The 22,216-nt window shown below is 42.0% G+C and overlaps 1 protein-coding gene across 5 annotated transcripts in view; it reads right to left on the bottom strand.

Moving 5' to 3' along the window:
* Positions 1-12,515, bottom strand: part of LOC146681492 (dedicator of cytokinesis protein 9-like) — a 53,556-nt gene extending 41,041 nt beyond the window's left edge. For 4 of the 5 annotated variants that reach the window (XM_085447969.1, XM_085447971.1, XM_085447970.1 and 1 more), the window contains exons 1-2: positions 2,994-3,242; positions 511-627 (exon numbers count right to left, since the gene is read on the bottom strand). In XM_085447969.1, coding sequence (XP_085304095.1) covers positions 511-627; positions 2,994-3,110 — 234 coding nt within the window. In that variant the 5' untranslated portion in view covers positions 3,111-3,242. Of the gene's footprint in view, positions 1-510; positions 628-2,993; positions 3,243-12,173 lie in introns of those variants that run through there. The other variant, XM_085447972.1, reaches the window with a different exon arrangement.
* Between the last annotated feature and the right edge of the window lie 9,701 nt (positions 12,516-22,216).

Here is a 22,216-nt window from a genome sequence, read left to right as displayed (position 1 = left end):
GTGTCTCTGTTAGAGATTCATTTTAGCCATGGATTAAGCCACATTAATCCAGCAGGAGAGTATATGTGGGTTTGAGTCCAGCACAGTAGTGTGCCCCATGGTTGTGTTTGTTTTCATCTCTTCTTTGTTGGTTTGGTGTTTTTGTCAAATTTATTGTACAGTAAGAAAAGAATAAAGTTTGGTTTATTGCCAAGGAGACTGATTGACAAGTGGCAATTATTTGAGCATGACTTGTTCCAAAAGTGGGAACAGGCCAATCTAACATCAATCTCAGCACTACTGTGATGTCATGTTGATGCATTCTTTAAGCTCTTTTGAATGGAAGCAGCAGATGTAGATGCTGTACAGACAGTGTACACAATACAGTAAAAATCCAATGTATGACACATACTTGTTTATACATACTTACTATACTTCTTTGTACTTGGTTTACCAGCTCACAGTTATGGATTCTCTACATTTCCCTAAAAGGTAGTGCAGCATGGCTTTCAGAACTCTCACTTTTCTTACCTGGAAGTCGTCTGTGGGGAACTGCAGCATGTCTCTGAGAACATCACTGATGATCTCAGTTTTCCTCTGTAGGAGCACATTCTCATAATCCAGAGGCTCAATGATCTTTGGCTTTACCTGAAGGAACAGATGACTGAATTAATCCAGCTCTTCACATTTTTGTCGTAGTCATTTACAGCATAAGCGCACAACCTTAATGGCAGTCTTTTACTGTAGAGTTGTCAAGGGTATTATTATTGCACGGGTTGTGAGATAAGTTACAAAAGGAAATCTGTCACAGTGCATGGACAACAAGTTGCCATTGTCCTTTCACAGCATTACTGATTGAAAGCTACAGATGTAGAAACAGAAACAGAGATGGCAGTGAATGTGGGTTACGGTAGGAGACACTGGTGTGTGTGTGTGTGTGTGTGTGTGTGTGTGTGTGTGTGTGTGTGTGTGTGTGTGTGTGTGTCACTGTACCAGTCACAGTGGGCTGAGCTCAGATTTAAAACCTCAACAGGAGGAAGATACACCCTGACCAGGAGTTTTAACTTAGAAGTAGACCATGCTGTATTGTCACTGCAGACATCAGCTGTAACATACCACAGAAAAGACCCAAGGGGTTCCCCCCCACATGTCCTCCCTCACAAAGTCTGATGTTCACCAGTGATACACGCCATCTCTGTGGATGTGGATATTAGACTAAACCAAGACACAGTTCTGTGTTTACAGAACCAGTTAATTACAAGGAAATAGCTGTTCTGAACAGCTACATTTCTCTACACATTAAGGCCAAAAATGTATTTGAGTGCCCTTTTGCAGTTTCAGCCCTTGTAGCTAGATTAAGTAGCTATACTATGTTTTCTGTGTGGGAACTGAAGCTTAAAACTATAGGTTTGCCTTTGTTTTTAAACTCCATTTTACTAGGATACCTGCCAAGTATTGTGAAGTAAAACATGAGAATGAAGAAAAGAAGGGGTTTTCCAAGCAAAGTCACTAACAGACACCTCAGTGAAAAAAAGTTATGCCTTGTGTGCAAAAAAGAAGAAAAGGCTAAGTTTGCAGATTTAACACAAATTCTAACATCAATGTATGAACATACTCACTGTAATAAAGCTAAAGTGCTGATGTTTCGCATATGCAGAGTATTTACTACTTTGCCACCTCCATCAAACCACACTTCAGTCTTTTAAACCTGCTCTTTCACTCTTGTTGCTATCCTTAATGTCACAGATCACACACCAACACTCATCTCCACCCACTCCACCCTTGCCGCACTCTCTCCTTCACCTCTGTTCTTAATGGTCATAATTCAGTTCAGCACAATGTTATTTAAATAGCACCAAGTAACAGCACCTAGTTTTTTTGGATTTACTTAAAAAAAGATGTTAAGTAGATCCACCCAACTGTGTTAGCTCCAAAATCACTGATAAAGTTATCAACCTGACCATCAACCAGACCAACGCAAGTCACACACAGCCTTTGTGACCGAAGCCATTGGCCTCTTGCCATCTGCGCCCCAACAATAAGACCTCTATCAAGAGTTTTCCTCTTACCCTCTTGACACAAAATTAGACACAACTGTCTGCTCAGAGCACGACTGGATGTTAAGTGCTAAATTGTAAAATGCAGTTTACCAGTGTGGAAGGATCTGCATTTGTCATTTTTCGACTGATTCATTCAGAATTTTTTTTATCCATCCGTATTTGACAAAAACACTGACTGCCCAGCATAGCTATGCACCTGCTTTAGTATGGATTAAACTAGTATTGACAGTAGTTAGGAACTGATTCAACATCATTTCAGTTCCTAAACTGCTCAGTTGAGTGTTGACCTGTCACTAATAGCTGTAAAACTAAACTGAGATTTCTGGTTTCAAAGTGACCACTAGAAGTACACATGATTCAAACTATTTGGATAAGCCTCTGAATCCAGTGAATACATTAGAAAAATAAACAAATGTCTGCTCACAGAATTACATTTACATTCATCCAACCAATACTTTTGATGATACAGTGCAAATAGCTTAGTCCCTTGGATCTATAAGAGCATGACAAGCAAAAAAACTTCAGTTCAAATTTCCAACTGAATGTTTGCCAGTGAGATCGAAGATAACAGCAAGCGGCTGTGAACTGTGTGACTTTCAAGTAATTCATTCCCAGGCTATGGTGCTTTTTACTATTTTCTTCAACAAATGAGCTCTCTATCAACTCTGCATTTAACTTCTCAAACTCGCTAAGGCACAGGAACAGTTCATGAAAAAAAGGACTCACAAGTGCTTCATATCCTAAAAAAGATTGACATTCAACCCTCTGGAGAGGTGTGACCTACTATTTCCAATTTCCTTCAAATGCCTTTAAAAAGATCTTCAAAGTAGCTGTTAAAAAGAATCTATGCACTAAAAGGTAACAATCACATCTCTTCCATTTAGCAAGAAATTTCCAGATTTAAAAAAAACAACTTGTGATTTATTTCTGAAATATGGCATAAGTACAACTCACCGTTGCCCCCTGTGACCCTGCCTCCACATCTGCCTCAATCTCAGCCAGGCTCTTGTACTGCTGTGGAGACTCTATCACCATCTCCTTTCTGGGTGTTTTTCCTGCCCGTCCCTGCATGGCGATCAGTCTTGTCTGTGCCTATAGCCAGATGGACGATTCTGTCACTGGGCTACTGCCTTTAGTCTGTGAGAGTGTTGCCAGGGTCCAGTGACATTCCCTCTATACTCAGTCGCAACCGTCAAGCTTCTCTCTCCCGTTCTCTATTCCAGTCTGTGAGGGTGGGAGGGGCTCACAGCTGTGTGTGTATGCGTGTGTGTGTGTGTGCATTTGTATGTACAGTATGTGATTTGTGTGAGTAGGAGGGGAATATAATCACATCCCCATTAAACATTCGGAAGAGGCACAAATACTCGCCGGCCCCACCTACTACTAAGCTGAAAACTGAACCCACCTAAAAAGGTAGGAAAAAAGATGCAATAACTCAGATATACTATACTTACTTTCATTTCGAACACACTTAAAAGGCTAACTCTTTAAAATAAGGTGTAGTAAATACCTAAACACTCATCTCAAAAGACAATGCTATCAAAATGCATTGTACAGCAAACCATTATAGACCTTACCATTTACTCTAAATTGTTTGTCCTTCTTATACTGTAGTGCACTTCAATAATACTGAGGTCATTGAGGTTCATATTTGAAATGCCAGAAAATAAAGTTGGCTTGTCATTTGTTTGGTTGATCAACACCTCAAAGGAGGCATCTGAATTACTTTGTTCATGATGTGAACACATAAAAGCTACAAGCTTTAGTTTTACAGATGGATCCTACATTGGTTCCAAAACACTAAAGCTACTGTTGATATGAAAACATGGCCAATGGTCACAGTTACAGTATTTCAACAGTCTGCATTGAGAAAGTTCTACTCCCCGTTGCTGCTTTGCTCTGCTTTGAACTGTTCTTGTGCTGTATCCACTGCAGCAGGCACCCACAGCAGGGTCTACTAAAAACACACTTCCCCCTTATCCGGGTCTCAGATACAGCACACGCTCTCCTGCTGCTTCAGGAACACTTTGAGTTGCCTCTTGCTTATCCATACAGTCATCACTCTCTCTGAGGACAACCACTTGCCTTTAATCTTTAAGCAACAGAGGCGCCTCAGCTCAGCTCCGTTTTCCATCGAAGGCTGTGTTTCAGAAAGATGACATTTAAAGTTTTCAGTGAGGAATTACTTGTGCTAAATTTATGCAAATCCTTTATTTTGGAGGCTTTCTTTTCTCCATTAAGCTATAATTCACACAACTCCAAAACACACTGCCGTTTATGAGCCATGGAGTCTTACTGAGTCACACACACACAGTTAATAACTCATCCAATTATCTCCATGAGGTGTAAATTTATGGCTCCCTAGTGCACACAGACTGTAAGAGGGGGAGGTGGGACATCACAGCGTGGAGATGACATGCTATGGGTCAGAATGACTTCAAAGGCCATCATTGCTCCACTGCAGTTTCAGATCCATCGCTCCTAATAAAATGTAGCACACAGGCAGGCAAGCGTGTGTGAGTTGTGTGAGCGTGTGAGACTTTTTTGTGCCGCAGTTTCCTTTGATCATTTGCACAACTTCTTTTAACTGTACAAGCTTCAAAGAGACTTGCTGAAATGTAGCATGCAGAGAAATTATTTCCTCTAAAAACAACGGAAAAGTGCACCATTTATTATTCAATAAGGTGTGGTGCAGAAGAGCTTCATTATGGTCCAGCAAAACCATCAGTAAAAGAGCAAGTAACTGCTGGAAGGATTTTAGTCAAATGTGGTTCATACACTGGTTTATATCAATTAGGGTGGTTGTGCAGAAATATAGGGAGGGTAACTTTCAATTAAATTTTATGTATACAGCGCCACATCACAAAAACAGTCGCCTCAAGGTGCTTTATATTGTAAGGCATATTCAATTCAATTCAATTCAATTTTATTTATATAGCGCCAAATCACAACATAAGTCGCCTCAAGGCGCTTCATAGATACAGAGAAAAACCCAACAATCATATGACCCCTTATGAGCAAGCACTTTGGCAACAGTGGGAAGGAAAAACTCCCTTTTAACAGGAAGAAACCTCCGGCAGAACCAGGCTCAGGGAGGGGTGGCCATCTGTTGCGACCGGTTGGGGAGAGAGAAGGAAGACAGGATAAAAGACATGCTGTGGAAGAGAGACAGAGATTAATAACAAGTATGACTCAATGCAGAGAGGTCTATTAACACATAGTGAGTGAGAAAGGTGACTGAAGAAGAAATACTCAATGCATCATAGGAATCCCCCAGCAGCCTACACCTACTGCAGCATAACTAAGGGAGGATTCAGGGTCACCTGATCCAGCCCTAACTATAAGCTTTAGCGAAAAGGAAAGTGTGAAACCTAATCTTAAAAGCAGAGATAGTGTCTGTCTCCCGAATCCAAACCGGAAGCTGGTTCCACAGAAGAGGGGCCTGAAAACTGAAGGCTCTGCCTCCCATTCTACTTTTAAATACACTACGAACAACTTGGGCTGTAAAGAGTTTTTCTAAACTTTTATTACACCTGCCAGACAGCTTTCAATGAATCCTGTCGTTAAGTCTGACGTCACTAGCTGTGTCTGGGCCTAAACTCCGCTGCAGGTCCATATATCAAACGATCACTATGGCATTTCTGAGAGTTGAAAAACTGTCTTTCATCTTTAATAATGATCAGTGTTCTGCTCTACCAGGTGTAACAATTGAGTTTAACATCCAGGCATCCATGAAAACGGAATTTATGACATTTAACGGCGTTAGAAGTTAGCAGGAAGTTAGCTTGCTAGCTTCTATCTAAACACAATATAGCATGCCCTGACTGCGGAGTTTTGGAAACAAATTAAAACGTACAGCTCTGTTATCACTTCCAACATAAATGAAGACAGAAAACAGCAGTGACGTTTGCAGGGTTACTGAAGTTGGACTAGCTGGTATATAATGATGTGCTACGTGATCGCTAGCGACACAGCTATGTTAGCATAATATAAACAAGCTAACTTTTTTTCCACTCGATAAAAGTTAACGTGAGTATTCTCGTGGTCAGGTACAAATGTAATCGCATGGCAGGATGCTGTAAAAGGACCAAACTTCAGCCAGGAGAACAACTGAGATAATCCATCCACAATACGAGGTTAGTCATTCATATACTGCTGCATGGGCTGGGCTGTAGTTACAGCCTAAGGTTTTAAAAACTGATCTTAAATAAATGATTAGCGGTAATAAAAGCCGAGGGAGGTCAACAGTGATCACTGACTGTTTTAGGAGCTTTTTGAGATTAAATAGAAGAAAATACAAAACATTAAACATGTTAACAACACAAAAGCCATATTAAACGCAGACTACTTTAGGCCCAGAAGTAGGATTTGTCACGTCATCACTTAACGACCGGATACACCAATTTTTGCACACGTAGTAATTTTCCCCAATACCACCAGGGAGAAGACTGGTGACATTCTGGTATGACGCTGCTAAGCTAGCTGCATTGTTTCTTGTGAGGCTGCTCCTGTAAGTTTATGGGAACCGTATGTTTGAAGTCACTTGCACTCCCACTGAAGAAATGCTAAGAATATTTAACATCTACTTTACCGTAACTCAAAAAGATGTGAACAAGGGTCTGGTTAACGGCTGGTTTGTTGTAAGCAAGCATTGAGCTGCCTCAAATCCTAAAAACTTACCACCATAAATTGGACACATTTATAATACTAAACTTGAATATTTGAGTTTATTTATAAACTACTGATATTTCTATTACCAAATGCTAGCATGTCAACACTCTAAACAAGGACTTGGCAAGCTTGACTATGAAAACAGAAACTTTATGAACTGAGTGGGAACAAAACTTTTGGCTTACAATGCTTTGCAAGTTATTTTCATTCACGTATGAAGACACAATGAAATATCTATGAAGACAGACAAACAGAAAGACAGTCGCAGTGGAAAGTAGGTAGGTTCCTACCACAAAAGCTGCAGAAACTGTAATATAGAGTGACCTGAAAGCCCACCTAGCAGGCGACTTTTTAAAAAGCAGCTGTACTGATAACAAAAAGACAAAAAGAGGTAGCAAAACAGGCAATGCATGTGAAAGCCTTTAAAATAAACAATATATTGAAAACACTGGATTCTGATGTTTCCCTTTAAACCTCAAAGCTTAGGTGAAGTAAAATGGGCAAAACAACTGTCTTCAACAGGAGAGTTTGAGGTAAAACATTTACTGTACACTGAATCTAATGCATGTTAGAGACTTGGCTGTCCTTTGGTCTTATGCACTGCTGACTGCTGTGTCCCTGTCATCCTACGGAGGCTGCAGTGACGGTGACGCCAGCTCAGTATAATAATCAGCCCCTTGTCAATAGACTGGCTGCACTGAGGTCATTCTGCTTCATTCACCCACATCTCTGGAGCACTCTCATACACTTCCACAGGGTATCACGGATACCATAACAGTCACACCACAAGTGACTTTGGCTCTGAATGTGTGTTTGAAGGGATTGCAAATCAGTTTATAGGCCCATCTCCGTAAGAGCCTGTAAAAAAAAAAAAAATCATAGAAAAAGCAGAGGAGGAGGAGGAAGTGGAGTGGGATAGTCTCCACTTGCTTTTATTCAGCTTGAACCAATTACGACATGTGAGCCTTTCACAAAGTTCCTGAGGGGAATATATATACACGCACACACATGTGCATGTGCACACACACAAACATATACATATAAAGACACAGCACATCACAAGAGTCTGTGGAGTATTGCATAAGGCCAGATTGACATAATGTTTGAGAGCTACAGTTAGCCTGGGGAGTCAAAGTGTGAGGGTGTTGACTGAAAAGAAGTGAAACTTCCCCTTCAGACTGATCTTATATGTCATACACAGATTTAAAACACATTTTGCCACTGTCTATAACAGTCAACAACAATTCAGAATGAGGTTAAATTAAACTAGTAGCTGAGTTTCATTCAGTCTTCAATCTGTAACCTAATAAGATAAGGGGGTAATAATAAGATGCTGGGTATTCTGCATCACACGAAAACTAAAGCTGGGCTTAATGTGACTCAATGTTTGTGCAGTTATGTTTTGTTTGCTTTTCTTTAAGTGGCACTGTGCATTATTGGTCTTGTCTGTCCAGAGGACATTGTGCAAACTTGCAAAACTATTTCAGGTCCTAGGTCTGGGACCCAGTGTTCTGAGTTTTTTGGAATTTGAATTCTCTTTTACTATAAGGTATTCTCTGTTTGGTTTTTAGTTATTTTTTATATTTTGATTCTATTATTTATATATATTAGATTTCCTTTGTATTTTGAGTCTTCAGTTCTTAGTTCCAGCTTCTGTTTGTATTTATTGATTTTTTTATTGAGTCGTCTTCTAATTGAACATAAATATTGACTATACTAATTGAGTTAGCATGATAAATGAGTCTGAGATGTAGCTCTTAGGTGTCCTTTCAGTCAATTCACTTGTTACAACACATAGTATGGCATATAATGCCTCCGCATGTTGTGGCTGAAGACAAATCTGTTCAAGCTTGTAATGCAGATGATCTGCAATGACTAACCAGAGTTCGTCTGCTAGTCAAACCTCAGATACAGGAGGAACAATGCGGTTTTCGTCCTAGTCGCGAAACACTGGACCAGCTCTTTATCCTCTCAAGGATACTTGAGGGCACATGGGAGTTTGCCCAACCAGTCTACATGTGTTTTGTGGACTTGGAGAAGGCATTCAACCGTGTCCCTTGGGGTGTCCTGTGGGAAATGCTACGGGAGTATGGGGTGTCTGGCCCATTGCTACGGGCCATTCAATCCCTATACAACCGTTGCAAGAGCTTGGTTCGCATTGCCAGCAATAAGTCGGACTCGTTCCCGGTGGGTGATGGGCTCTGCCAGGGCTGCTCTTTGTCACCAATTCTGTTCATAATTTTTATGGACAGGATTTCTAGGCGCAGCCAAGTGGCGGAGGGCTATGACTTCAGTGGCCTCAGAAACTGATCTCTGCTTTTCGCGGATGATGTGGTTCTGTTGGCTTCATCGGGTGATGGCCTCCAGCTCACACTGGAACGGTTCACAGCTGAGTATGAAGTAGCGGGAATGAGGATCAGCACCTCCAAATCTGAGGCCATGGTTCTCAGCCGGAAAAGGGTGGAGTGTCCACTCCGGGTCGGGGATGAGTTCCTGCCACAAGTGGAGGAGTTCAAGTATCTCGGGGTCTTGTTCGCAAGTGATGGGAGAAGGGAGTCGGAGATCGACAGATGGATTGGTTCTGCGGCCGCAGTGATGCAGACCCTGCACCGGTCCGTCATGGTGAAGAGAGAGCTGAGTGTAAAAGCGAAGCTCTCAATTTACCGGTCGATCTACGTCCCTACCCTCACCTATGGCCACGAGCTGTGGGTAGTGACCGAAAGAACGAGATTGCGGACATAAGCGGCAGAAATGAGCTTCCTCCGAAGGGTGGCTGGCCTCTCCCTTAGAGATAGGGTGAGAAGTTCAGCAATCCGGGAGGTTTAGAGTAGAGCCGCTGCTCCTCCACATCGAAAGGAGCCAGCTGAGGTGGTTCGGGCATCTGACAAGGATGCCTCCTGGGCACCTTCTGGGTGAGGTGTTCCGAGCATGTCCCACCGGGAGGAGGCCCCGGGGCAGATCCAGGACACGCTGGAGAGATTATATCTCTCGGCTGGCCTGGGAACACCTTGGTGTTCCCCTGGATAAGCTAGAGGAGGTGGCTAGGGAGACGGAGGTCTGGGCTTCTCTGCTTAGGCTGCTGCCCCCGCGACCCGGCCCCGGATAAAGCGGAAGAAAATGGATGGATGGATGGATGGATGGATGGATGGATCTGCAATGACACCTGGGACCTGCCTGCACATATACACCCCTGTCATCACAGTCATCTGTCAGTTCTTGCCCTCTTAAAACACCTCTGCCAAGTTGAACTAGATAGTTCTGTTGTCTGCTGACTTGAAGTTAGGCTAACACCAACTTCGGGGCGGTTAAGCTGTGCTCAGTATGTAGGCTACCCCAGCTTTATCCAAGTCCCAAGGACAGAAGTATTCAGTCAATGCTCCTGCAACTAGCTGGGGTGATCACATGAAGATCCGTGGTTTTCAAAGGATACACTGGAGAGCCTGGCTACCAGTGTTGGTCAAGTTACTTGAAAAAAGTAATCAGTAACTAATTACTGTTACTTTACTGATTACTTATTTTCAAAAGTAATTAATTACTTAGTTACTTAGTTACTTTTTAAAAACACGATTTACAACCTGAAGAGGTGATAAAGTGATAGATCTTTCAGCCCAATTCTACTTTTTCTACATAATCCATCATACAAAATGTAATCAAATGGAAAAGTCTCTTTTTTTTAAACTTGTTTTATCAGTTTTAATCTTTTAACTTTATACATCAAGCAAAAATTTTATTATATGCAACATTCTCTGACTTGAATAAATTAGTTTAACATTTAAACCTATTTTCTGCACATTCCAGCACATAAAATAAAATATTTTTTGTGTTTACACTCACTCTTTCAAATAGATGCAAGTAAAACACAGCAGAAAATAAATAAAGTCAAAGACTCAGCGGTGCTGTTGCTCTATTTTCACCTGTAAAGCAGGACTACGGTAGGCGGAGGTTTACCCTGGTGCAGGTGTGCCGCGGTCAGTTGAAGAATCCGCGACTTTCTCTGTGAGTTTCCCATTACGTCATGGCGCACCCGGTGCTTGCTTGGAAGTTTAGGGGTTTTTTTCGCTGTAAAAAGAAGTTTTCTTCCCACGCACAATGGACGCTAATGTTTTTGTCACTTTTTATGGAATCAAACTCAAAGTAAGGTCAGTACTTCCACGCTTTAAACGCTGCACGCTCATACTCTCTCCCACAATCGATATGTGATCCATTGTTGATCTGCAGACAGCTGTTGTCACTAACGGCGCACTCGCTTACGTCACTGTCGTGAGACATTCTCGCAAAAAAATCACGGTTTTAGTAACGCAGCGTTCCTACGGGAAAGTAACGGTAATCTAATTACCGTTTTTGCAATAGTAAACCCTTACTTTACTCGTTACTTGAAAAAAGTAATCAGATTACAGTAACGCGCCCATCTTTGCTGGCTACCACAGCATTCTGCAGCACCACGCAATGGTGGTCCCTCTGGTATGCGCTTAGTTGGTCAGGGGTTCATCCTACAGCAAAACAATAACCCAAAACATAAGTCTGAGCTATGCCAGAATTACCTCAGGAAAAAAGAACAAGATGGTAAGCTTAAAAACAGTCTCCAGACTTAAACCCCATCGAGATGGTTTGGAATGAACTGGACAGAAGAGTAAAAGCAAAGCAACCTACAAGTGCCACACATTTATGGGAACCTCTGCAACACATACGGGAAGAACTTTCTGGAGAATATTTGACTTCTGTTATAGAAAGACTGCATTAGTGGTATGTTTTGGGTCATTATCATGCTGGACGACACATCAATGACCCATCTTCAGTGTCCTAGTTGAGGAACGGAAGTTCTCGCCCAAGATTTCACAGTAAATGGCCGCATCCACTGGCCTCTCAATGCAGTGATGTCGTCCTTAATCCTTAGTACCGGTACTTAGTAATGTTATAGTTTTGGGCTAATGCACCACCTTTCTCATGATCATCAAATGATGGCTATTTTGATTCCATTCCCATTTTCAAATAATTGCACCAACAGCTGTGTTCTTTTCATCACACTTTTTTTCTGATGGTCTTGTAGCCAAATTCCAGAATTCCAGCCTTGTGCTTGTCTATAATCTTGTCCCTGACATCCTTTGAGAGCTCTTTGGTAATGTGAGTTTTTTTTTTCAGGGTTTTGGTTGATATTCTGTTCCTGTCCAATAAAATGAAACTATCATAAAAATAGACTGCTTATTCCTTTGTAAGTGAGCAAACTTAAAATTCAGCAGATCAAACATTTTTCACCCAACTACACTGGACAGATTATTTGCTGGCCAGTTATTAACCAGTTAGTAAACATTAATTATTGTGTTGTTATTAGTTACTGATAAATAAGTATTAAGTGCAGTTAATGATCAATTTGCTTTTTATTTGATGATGGTTAATATGCTGACTGTGTTACTGACTTCTTGGAAAATATACCTAAACACAAGACTAATATTTAGTGGTAGTTACCAGTGTGCTGGTGGGAATCCACAGTTGAGATCCCCTTAGACTTGATGTTTCCACTTGCTCCTCCAGAACCACCAGCTCCACCTCCCCCTTGATGTAGCCACAATTTCTCTCAAGGATGGAACGCAGCACCTCCAAGAGAACCACGCTGGTGGTGCAGCCCATGGTGCTCCCAGATGCTCACAGGTACCATGCAGGAAAAGCTGAATTTTTGCGACACACAGATACAGCAGCCCCAACTTTGTCTGTCAAACTTGACCTCTTTCCCACAAAGTCCTGTTGCAGATGAACTGACAGGTATCAGATGATCCCCTGTAGCTTACAAGGATTCCCAATCATTCCATTTGAAACACATTCACCATTTTGAAAAGCAAATCCAGCAAATCTCAGCCTAAGGGTCAGGCTGCTGAGTGGCATCCTTCTGTTTGCTGCTCAGTGGGGATGAACGGCATGAGGCTGCTGAGCTGCTCTTTCAGTCAGAGCAGGGCGTTGACTAATAGCCTCCTCTTCCTTCTGCTGGGGGATGAGGATGCTCAGTTGCTCTTTCCTTCTCCCTCTCTCTCCCCTTTCTCTTTCCCCCTTTTGTCAACCTCGTATCTCACTCATTCTTGTCACTACCCCGCCCCACCCACTCCTTCTCGCTCTCTCAGCAGCCCCCCACCCCCAACCTACAGTCATGCAGCTTAGTCATTTATCTGACTCTGCATGCTTTGTCAACAGTACAAGCAGACTACTACTAACAAAAATGCAAACACAGACTCACCCACACATAAATCACCTCCTGCAAACAACGTTTTACTCTTCCTCTTTCCCCCTCTCGCTTGATATTCTTTTCCCCACTGACACTGGAATTACAGCAGATGCAGTAATCTTTGATGTCATTTAGTCTTAAAAGGAATGACTTAACTTCCCTTGATCTTGTGTGGCAGTCACATGGTCACTAACACAAGCCTGGTATTACTTTTACTGTTATTTACTGGTCGCTGTCCTACTGCGTCATAGAAAAAGCTATAAAATATACAGGTGTGTTTATTTACAGCAATTTAAATGTATATTCTTCATCTTCTCTGTGGTTGCTGGTATAAATATTTGATCAGTGATTGACATACTCACCTACTTTTAAGTGGATGATGTAGCACAATGGGTAACACCTGGGTAACGCATCTGATTCTGATAGGAGATATACATAATTGTCAGGATGTCACAGTCTCCTGTGGAGACATGGGTTCGAATCCCACTTCTGACACAAATTATTTATGGCAGCTGGATAGTGTAGTAGTAAGAGTACACACCTTTGAAGCGGGAGTCACAAGTTTGAATTCTGCCCAGTATCTAGTAAGATACTGAATGAAGTTATTTAAATAAGTTCACGTGTACTGCAATCATTTTTTTTTCTATTAAACTAGTGTATGCATGAGGATAATTGTAAAAATACACACATACAGTTAAGACTTTTCAGAGAATCTCATATAGTAATGTCAGTTACTGGAACCTCAACTTTATTCCTACAAAAGGAGTTTCTAGGTCTACTGTACACCTTGGAAATCTTAGGATCTCACAAGCCAGCGTTGTCCTGGTAATGATCTACCTTCAAGTAAAGGTAAAGGCTAATTTATACCATTGAGGCCTCATCTCAAAAACTGACATAGAAGTAACTCTGTCTGTGAAGCTGGATTTAAGAAATAAGTACTTAAAGTTTTAAAAACGTGTTTAGCACCATCTTCTGTCAGTATGGAACCTTACGTCACCGATTGGTTGGTCACTGTCAATAGACTTAAACTAGCAACAGAACCAATAACTCAGGGGAATATAAAGAGAGTAAACTAAAAAAATCTGTTTAAGGGGACCACTTTTGTGCTGCAACAATAACTTTTATGTTAAAATCAAGGCTATACTGTCTACTTTCTGAAGCAGTAAGTGGTTGTACGTTGTTTAGCTAACTGCACTGACACAAGAAAATCCACCTGTTAGCCATAATGTTTGTGTTTGTAAAGCACTTTAAAAATAAGGGCTATGTGGAGAAGAGTCTGTTTGAGTCAGGTGAAAGCTGGTTCAACCCACTGTTACAGCCAGAGGCAGCACAAATGTGACCCCCTTAAACTGATTTTTAGTTTTAGTGTCCCTTTTTTCCCTAAATAAATAACTGCTGTAACAGCAGTTATTGTAGTTATTGGTTGTCTTATTAGTAAGATTTCCATTAGTTTATGTTAGTTATGTCAGTTTTTGAGAGCCGGCCTCAATGGTGTAATCAGCCTTTATACATTTACTGTTTCATTTCTACTTCAAGCACAGTGAGGGGATCGTTGTTCCACTGCTTTATAATCCTGCTATATAAATACATTCAGACTGAATTGAAAACTGTCAGCTGTGGTGGAAAATAACATCTATGAGCATGAAATTCTATAAAGCTATAGAGCAAAAACTAAACAAAATAATGAACTGAAAAACGATAAAATGGTCTTTAGACCTGCACAGCAGAGCTCCACAGTTGACATTAATTCTCTATTCTGCAGGATATTTTTGCTACTAAATTCTCAAATCACTTGCAACAGGCATTCTGTTTTCACTTTTGAAAGCTCCCTTTAGAAGTAAGGACAATAACCTGCATGTATATATTCATTTGAGTTTCCCTTTCAATAAATACAAATACTTTTTGATCTTTTTCCATGTGTTGTAAAGCAGACTGCAAAACAAAAATAGGAAAATCGCCCTCAGTCAGCAAAGCAAACATTATGCTTTTCTCATGTGCACATCCTTGAATAAGTCTTTATTCTAAAGTAACTTGAAGCCTGTAATGCCAGGAGACATGGACCAATGCTGCCTCCCAGAGGCTGATACTAACAGTGCAACAACCCCGATAACTTGCTGGAAAAAGCCAGGAGACACTTCTAACCTGAATATATTCTGAAAAAGCTTTCTATGAAACAAAACAAAACAACAAAAAAGCTCCAGATATATGGTCACTAAAAGCTTTGCCCAAACACTGTAACACTGCCCAGTGTGAGCAAGCAAACGAATGGTTTCACTAATGTGGTTTGATTTGATTTAATCAGTTCAATTACACACAGCATCTCTTAACCATCTAGGATGAAAAGAGGAATGGAATTTTTCCATTTTAATGGGGTAAGACTATAGGCTGACAGGCAAAATCAGGAAGATAATATGGTAAATACGGTACAAAATAATAAGGATATTATATGATTATCCATCCATGATATGGCTCTTGTTAAATGAATACAAACAATAAAACACAGGTACTTTTAAGTTAGTTGAGGTTATGGGGAGAGGGACCCTATAGGGGTCCAAGCAGGGCTGGACTGGGACAAAAAAATCAGCCTAGGCATTTTGACTACAGACCGGCCCACCAGGTATTATAGGAAAAACCATAAAGGTCTTTGCTTAGGTTGCTGCCCCCGCGACCCAGCCTCGGATAAAGCGGATGAAGATGGATGGATGGATGGATGGATGGATGGATGGACCATAAAGCCTTTGAATGAAAACAAACGTCGTTGTGACAGTGATGTACACTGTCTTGTTGGTATATATGTATCACTCTAAAACTTAAACCTACACTCCCTATTCTGGTATTCTAAACAGTACTTAGCCAAAACCCAAAGACTGCTTGGTCGAGTTAACCTCCTAAACTATCTACAACACATGGTGGAAACCTGACATTAAGACAGAGAAGACTAGAGGTAAAACATGACCATTACTGAATATTAAAAATAATAAATGACAGATTTAGTGATGTTTTCATGAACTATTTATTTACCACATCAATTAACATCATGGCAGGGCAAAATATTTTTTCTAACAAAAAAACTAACTAACAAAATAACTAAAAACTGATATTTGCTAGACGTTTTAAATGAGAATAAGAAAGAAAAGTATTTCTTTGTGCCCCCTTTCCCTGTTAATGCCCTACCTGCCGTCCTGGCAAAACTTTGCTAGAGCCGCCCCTACACAGTTACCAGATGTCAGCTAAGTAAAAAAGGATACTGGTGTTATTTGTCTCTCAAACAGTTCATAACTTCCCTTCAACTAATTCATGTCACCTAAAAGGTAAACCTGTTTCTCCATCACCTGTTCAGCTCTGATGATTCAGTAAGGACATCTCCTGGTTTCATCTTCATGTTTCCCAGATATCCAAACCGATATCAAGACCAGCAGCTTTTACAGCTGTGGCTCCAGCAAACATCAGCTGATACTAGAAAGTAATATTAAATCAATTCTAACAACAGCTGATCAAGCTTAAACGTGCTGCTGCCACTGGTTTCCTCTTTCTGGTGCAAAGTGGGCGATAAACAAACAAGACAGACGGGACTTGTGACAGAAAAGCCAATCAGCTGATCATTGATCAGTTTCGTGATTGAAGTAGCAGCAGCTGCCTCCCCTTTCCCTCATCCACCTGCTGGCCTCCACCACTTTCTAATTTTACTGAATCTGTGGAAGCTCCGCCATAGCCACCACCTAACAATTGAGTTATTTTTACACATCTGCCAGCATCTGGCCAATCCGCCACCTTTCATTGTTTACACCGTTACGGGGAAAAAACAGAACAACAAAAAAAATCAGCGCATAAAAACGAAAAATTACCATCGGCCCACCGGACAGATTCCCAGTATGCCCAATGACCAGTCCAGCTATGGGTCCAAGGACAGTCTCATTGAAATGTGAAGGGCTCAGATCATGTTCCCATTGTTCTTTGAGTGTTACTGTGCTTCCTCTCTTCATCTCAGGCACAGAGGCCATAAGTTTCATCATGGACCTAAATTTAGGCTAAAAGTAATGAATGCACTCCACTGTGATTTGGGTATTGAGTGCCTGCAGGTATTGACAGAGTGAAACAGGGTCCACATGAACCCTGCAGAAGAACGTTTTTATTTAAAAAAAAAACAAAAAAACCAAACATGTTCGGATAGACTTTTAGTAGCTTTAAAATTAGCACACTGTTGCTGTTTTTTGTTTCAATCTAAGTAGGCTTCAAGTTTTCTAATTGTATCGCTTTTTGTCCAACTTTCACATGTCAGGATCCTCAAGCAACCAAAGAGGCCATGAATGTTGTCCACACCAAAAACCTATTTTTGCACATGCTCCACAGAACTGGATATGCAATTGTGTCATCTGGGTCAGATAAAATATTTTCTGGTCACTGCCCATTTTTTGCAGACACAAGTGACTACACAGCTGATTGAAATAGCCACTGGGTTTTTTTTTCATGATGGTTATTTGAAAGTATTTATAGACAGTGGAATACCGAGAGTGTAGCCTGATGTGTTTCACCGAATCATGGCTGCACCAGGACATTCCCGATGAGAATGCTTCCGTGGAAGGCTTCCACACTGTTCGGGCGGACAGGGACAGCATCGCTAGCGGTAAGCGTAAAGGAGGTGGGCTTGCTGTTTTAGTTAACAACCGGTGGTGTAACCCTGCCAACATAACAATCAAAGAAAGGATTTGTTGCCCGGACACTGAACTGTGTGCTGTTGGACTCAGGCCGTATTATTTACCCAGGGAATTCTCTCACGTCATCTTGGTGGCTGTCTATGTTCCCCCCTCTGCTAACCCCACAGCTGCATGTGACACTATCCACTCTGCCATAGCTCGGCTACAGACTCAGCACCCGAGTGCCTTTATTGTGATCTCGGGTGACTTCAACCATGTATCACTGGACAATACACTACCAACATTCAAACAATATGTGGACTGTCCCACCAGGGGAGAGAAAACTTTAGACTTACTGTATGCTAACGTCAAGGATGCATACAGCTCCTCCTCCCTCCCCCCACTTGGTAGGTCAGATCATAACCTGATTCACCTCACCCCCCGCTATGTGCCAATTGTGAGGAGGGAACCTGTGACCACCAGGACTGTTAGGAGGTGGTCAGAGGAGGCAATAGCGGAACTACAGGGCTGTTTCGAGGTGACCGACTGGGAAACACTCTGTGAGCCTCACGCCGAGGACATCAATGGGCTTACTGAGTGTATCACAGGCTACATAACTTTCTGCACCGACTCCATTGTTCCAGCTCAGACTGTTCATTGTTACCCAAATAACAAGCCGTGGGTGACTAAGGACATCAAAGCCCTCCTCAACAACAAGAAGAGGGCTTTCAGAGGGGGCAACAAAGAGGAGGTGAGGAAGATCCAGGTGTTACTAAAGGACAAGATCAGAGAGGCTAAGGACAATTACAGGAGGAAGCTGGAGTGGAAACTCCAGCAGAACAGCATGAGAGAGGTGTGGAGGGGCATGAAGACCATCACTGGATTCAGGCCAACCAACAGCAGGGGAGCTGAGGGAGGTGAGAATAGAGCCGACGAGTTGAATCTGTTTTTCAATAGATTCGACACCACAGTGTCTGCTCCCACCCCCACAACCTCACCTGCAGTCAGCCTGGAATCCAGAGCCACACCACTGTGCCAGCCTCTCTCTTCACATGTTGCCTCCTGTGAGATTCCTGACACCCCTCCCCCACCCATCACCTTCACTCAATACCAGGTTGAGATGCAAATGAGGAGACTTCACTCAGGCAAGTCTGCTGGACCAGACGGAGTGAGTCCCCTTGTCCTCAAGACCTGTGCCCCCCAGCTGTGTGGAGTCTTTCATAAACTGTTTATGCTGAGTCTGAGTCTGCATGTCCCGGTGATGTGGAAGACATCATGCCTCGTCCCTGTACCAAAGACGCCTCGTCCCAGTGGCCCCCAGGATTACAGGCCCGTGGCACTGACCTCCCACATCATGAAGACCCTGGAAAGGCTCATCCTGGACCAGCTGCGACCCATAGTAAGACCACATCTGGATCCCCTTCAGTTCGCTTATCAGCCTCGTCTCGGAACAGAGGACGCCATCATCTACCTGCTCAATCGTGTCTACACCCATCTGGACCAGCCGGCGAGCACTGTGAGGGTCATGTTTTTTTACTTTTCCAGTGCTTTCAACACCATCAGGCCGACCCTCCTGGGTGATAAGTTAGCAGCGATGCAGGTGGATGCTTCTCTGGTGTCCTGGATTGTTGATTACCTGACAGGAAGACCACAATATGTACGTCTCCCACAGTGTGTGTCTGACAAGGTGATTAGCAACACAGGGGCACCACAGGGGACTGTCCTCTCCCCCTTCCTCTTCACCCTCTACACCACAGACTTCAGCCACTGCACAGAGACCTGCCATCTTCAGAAGTTTTCTGATGACTCTGCGGTGGTTGGATGCATCAGCAGGGATGATGAGACAGAGTACCGGGCTGTGGTCGACTCCTTTGTCACGTGGTGTGAGCAGAATCATCTGCAGCTCAACGTGGCAAAGACCAAGGAACTGATCGTGGACTTCAGGAAGACCAGGAAACACTTGACCCCTGTTTCAATCCAGGGGGTCAGTGTTGACATTGTGGAGGACTATAAATACCTTGGAGTACACATTGACAATAAACTGGACTGGGCTAAAAACACCACAGCACTTTACAGGAAGGGCCAGAGTCGTCTCTATTTTTTGAGGCGACTGAGGTCCTTCAACATCTGCCAGAAAATGCTGAGGATTTTCTATGAGTCTGTTGTGGCCAGTGCGATCCTCTATGCTGTTGCATGCTGGGGGAGCAGGCTGAGGGTCGCAGATGCCAACAGACTTAATAAACTGATCCGTAAGGCCAGCAATGTTGTGGGGATGGAGCTGGACTCCCTCAAGGTGGTGTCGGAGAGGCGGATGCTGTCCAAGATAAAGACAATGTTGGATAACACCTCCCACCCACTCCATGACATGTTGGTCAGTCACAGGAGCTCGTTCAGTGAGAGACTGAGATTACCGAAAAGCACCACTGAACGACACAGGAAATCATTCCTGCCTGTGGCCATCTCCCTGTACAACGCATCCACTTAACACACTGTTTGCTGCTACAGCTACACATGTTTCTTTTCCAACTATTTATTTATAAGTGACTTATGTATGTATGTATGTATATATATGTATATATTGTACTATTCTTAGTTAGCGTATTGTCTGTCTTGTCTTAATGTTGGTTTAAAATGGAGCACTGTAACAAAAAATAATTTCCCCCAGGGATCAATAAAGTATTCTGATTCTGATTCTGATTAATGAACATCAGTGTCAGTATGCCAGAGTTAGCCAAAAGTCTACGTGTCACGCTTGACCTGGCAGGTCAGACAAAAACAATAAATAAGAAATTTAACAACAACATCAAACAATTTATAACGATCCAGTTCAGACAACAAATACATAAAATTACATGAAATATCATACTTATAAAGTGTAACTATTTACAATTTTACATATAAAAGATAAAACTATACATGAGTAATTATCATGTTTAGCTCTACAATGTGTTTTATGGCTTTGCCAATCACGATGGCAGGAAAATCTGGCTAAACAAAGAAGAAATCTTAATTTGGGATTATCTTAGTCTTGTTTCATTTGTTCACAGAATAATTAAGATTTGTTGAGCTCTGCAAAAGACTCTTCAGTTGAAATGCAATAAATGCTTCCTGCAAAATCTGAGGCAAAAAAACCTCCAATGAACAAAACAGCAACGTCAAAACACACAAAACATTTTGCAACAAGTTGAAGCCTCTCCTATACACTCACTTAAATTACAGCTGCAGGCTATGCAGCAGAAATAAAAACACGGCAAAAACATGCAGAGACAATCCAAAAAACATGACGTGGCGTTCAAACAAGAAGCAGCTTCTTCATTTGTGAGCCTGCGGGCATTAAAAGGATCAGTGGCCTGTCTGGTTTGGTTTGGTTGGCAAAATGTCAAAATCATGTCATGATGTTGGAATTTCAGATTACAGTGATGTTGACTTTTGTTGTTTTCTTACAACGAATAAAAAAGAAATAATGTTTCTCCTGCAGTCTCCTCTACACCAGACTGACCACGGTGTTTACTTCACTGTAAGGGTGGTAATGACACAGAGCATGAGGCAGCCTAAATAAAGAAAGCATGGAAACCACATGGTTTGAAAAGGCTTAGGCTCAGCGATCAGTCATAGCAACTCAGGACCACAAAAACCAGCAGACAACCAAACGGCCGGCACCATCACAGCCCCTGTATCATGTCACAGATATAGGTCAGCAGTGCTAAAGCATCTGCAAATCTGCAGTTTCAATCTCTGCCAGTTTTTTAATGCTCTAATCAGACCAAATCCTCTGGAGTGGAATTGACTCTTAAGTGGTTCCACGGTTCCACCGAAAATGGGAGGTGATATTAAGGTATCAGGATGCACATTATATGGTTAGTGTCTCTCACTTTCACACATTTACAGGGGCCACGAGGTTATTCAGGCTCATTAACAAAGAACCTAAAATATTAAAAGAAAAAGACAGAATTTAACTGGGCATGAGTATGAAGAAGTGGGTAAAGGCAAGGCAGGGAAATGGCAGAATGATGTATAAAATGTCTAAGTAAACATTTCCCACAGTTGGAAGTCATTATTAAAATGCCATAGGCTGTCCTTAGCTCCTTAGCTCTACTGCTTGGCCTCCACTTTGTTTACACTACAGCGTGTGTACGAGCACTTGTTCCAAGAACTGGCCTCACTCTTGAATTTAGACGATTTATTGCATCTGCGGGTATTCATAATTGATGACCCCGCGGGTGCTTAATGTGACACCACATTACGGAAGAGAAAGAGGGCAAGTTTAAAAATAGCCATCATCTCATCCATTATTAAACACAACCCAGAGATTTGATTCAGTATCCATTATGCCACTCCACACACTGGCCTAAGACAGAATTAATAGTCTACTGTGACATAACAGAAATGAAGACTAACACTACATAATGGATTGTTTTATGTAAGTTGAAGAGCTGTATGTACAGCAGCCCATGCCCATCTACCAAACACTTCCTGTGTTTTTCTCAATCCTGTATCCTTGTTGATTAAACCACCAAGCAACCACAGTCCAACACCAGCCAACCTCATTTTTGCTGGACCAGAGTTTTTAACTTAAATTAACAACTGAAAAGATATCTTTCAGGCTTCTGCTAACTATTTTCACTAATCCTATTTTTACCTGTGAAAAATCGTAGAAGGAT

The sequence above is a fragment of the Copadichromis virginalis genome, linkage group LG23, assembly GCF_057382275.1.
Source record: "Copadichromis virginalis isolate Kocher_CV1m ecotype Utaka linkage group LG23, C_Virginalis_male_GT1.1, whole genome shotgun sequence".
Classification (NCBI taxonomy): Eukaryota; Metazoa; Chordata; class Actinopteri; order Cichliformes; family Cichlidae; genus Copadichromis; species Copadichromis virginalis.
The sequence above is the reverse complement of the archived record's forward strand: the minus strand, read 5'-3'. Positions and strand labels throughout refer to the sequence as shown.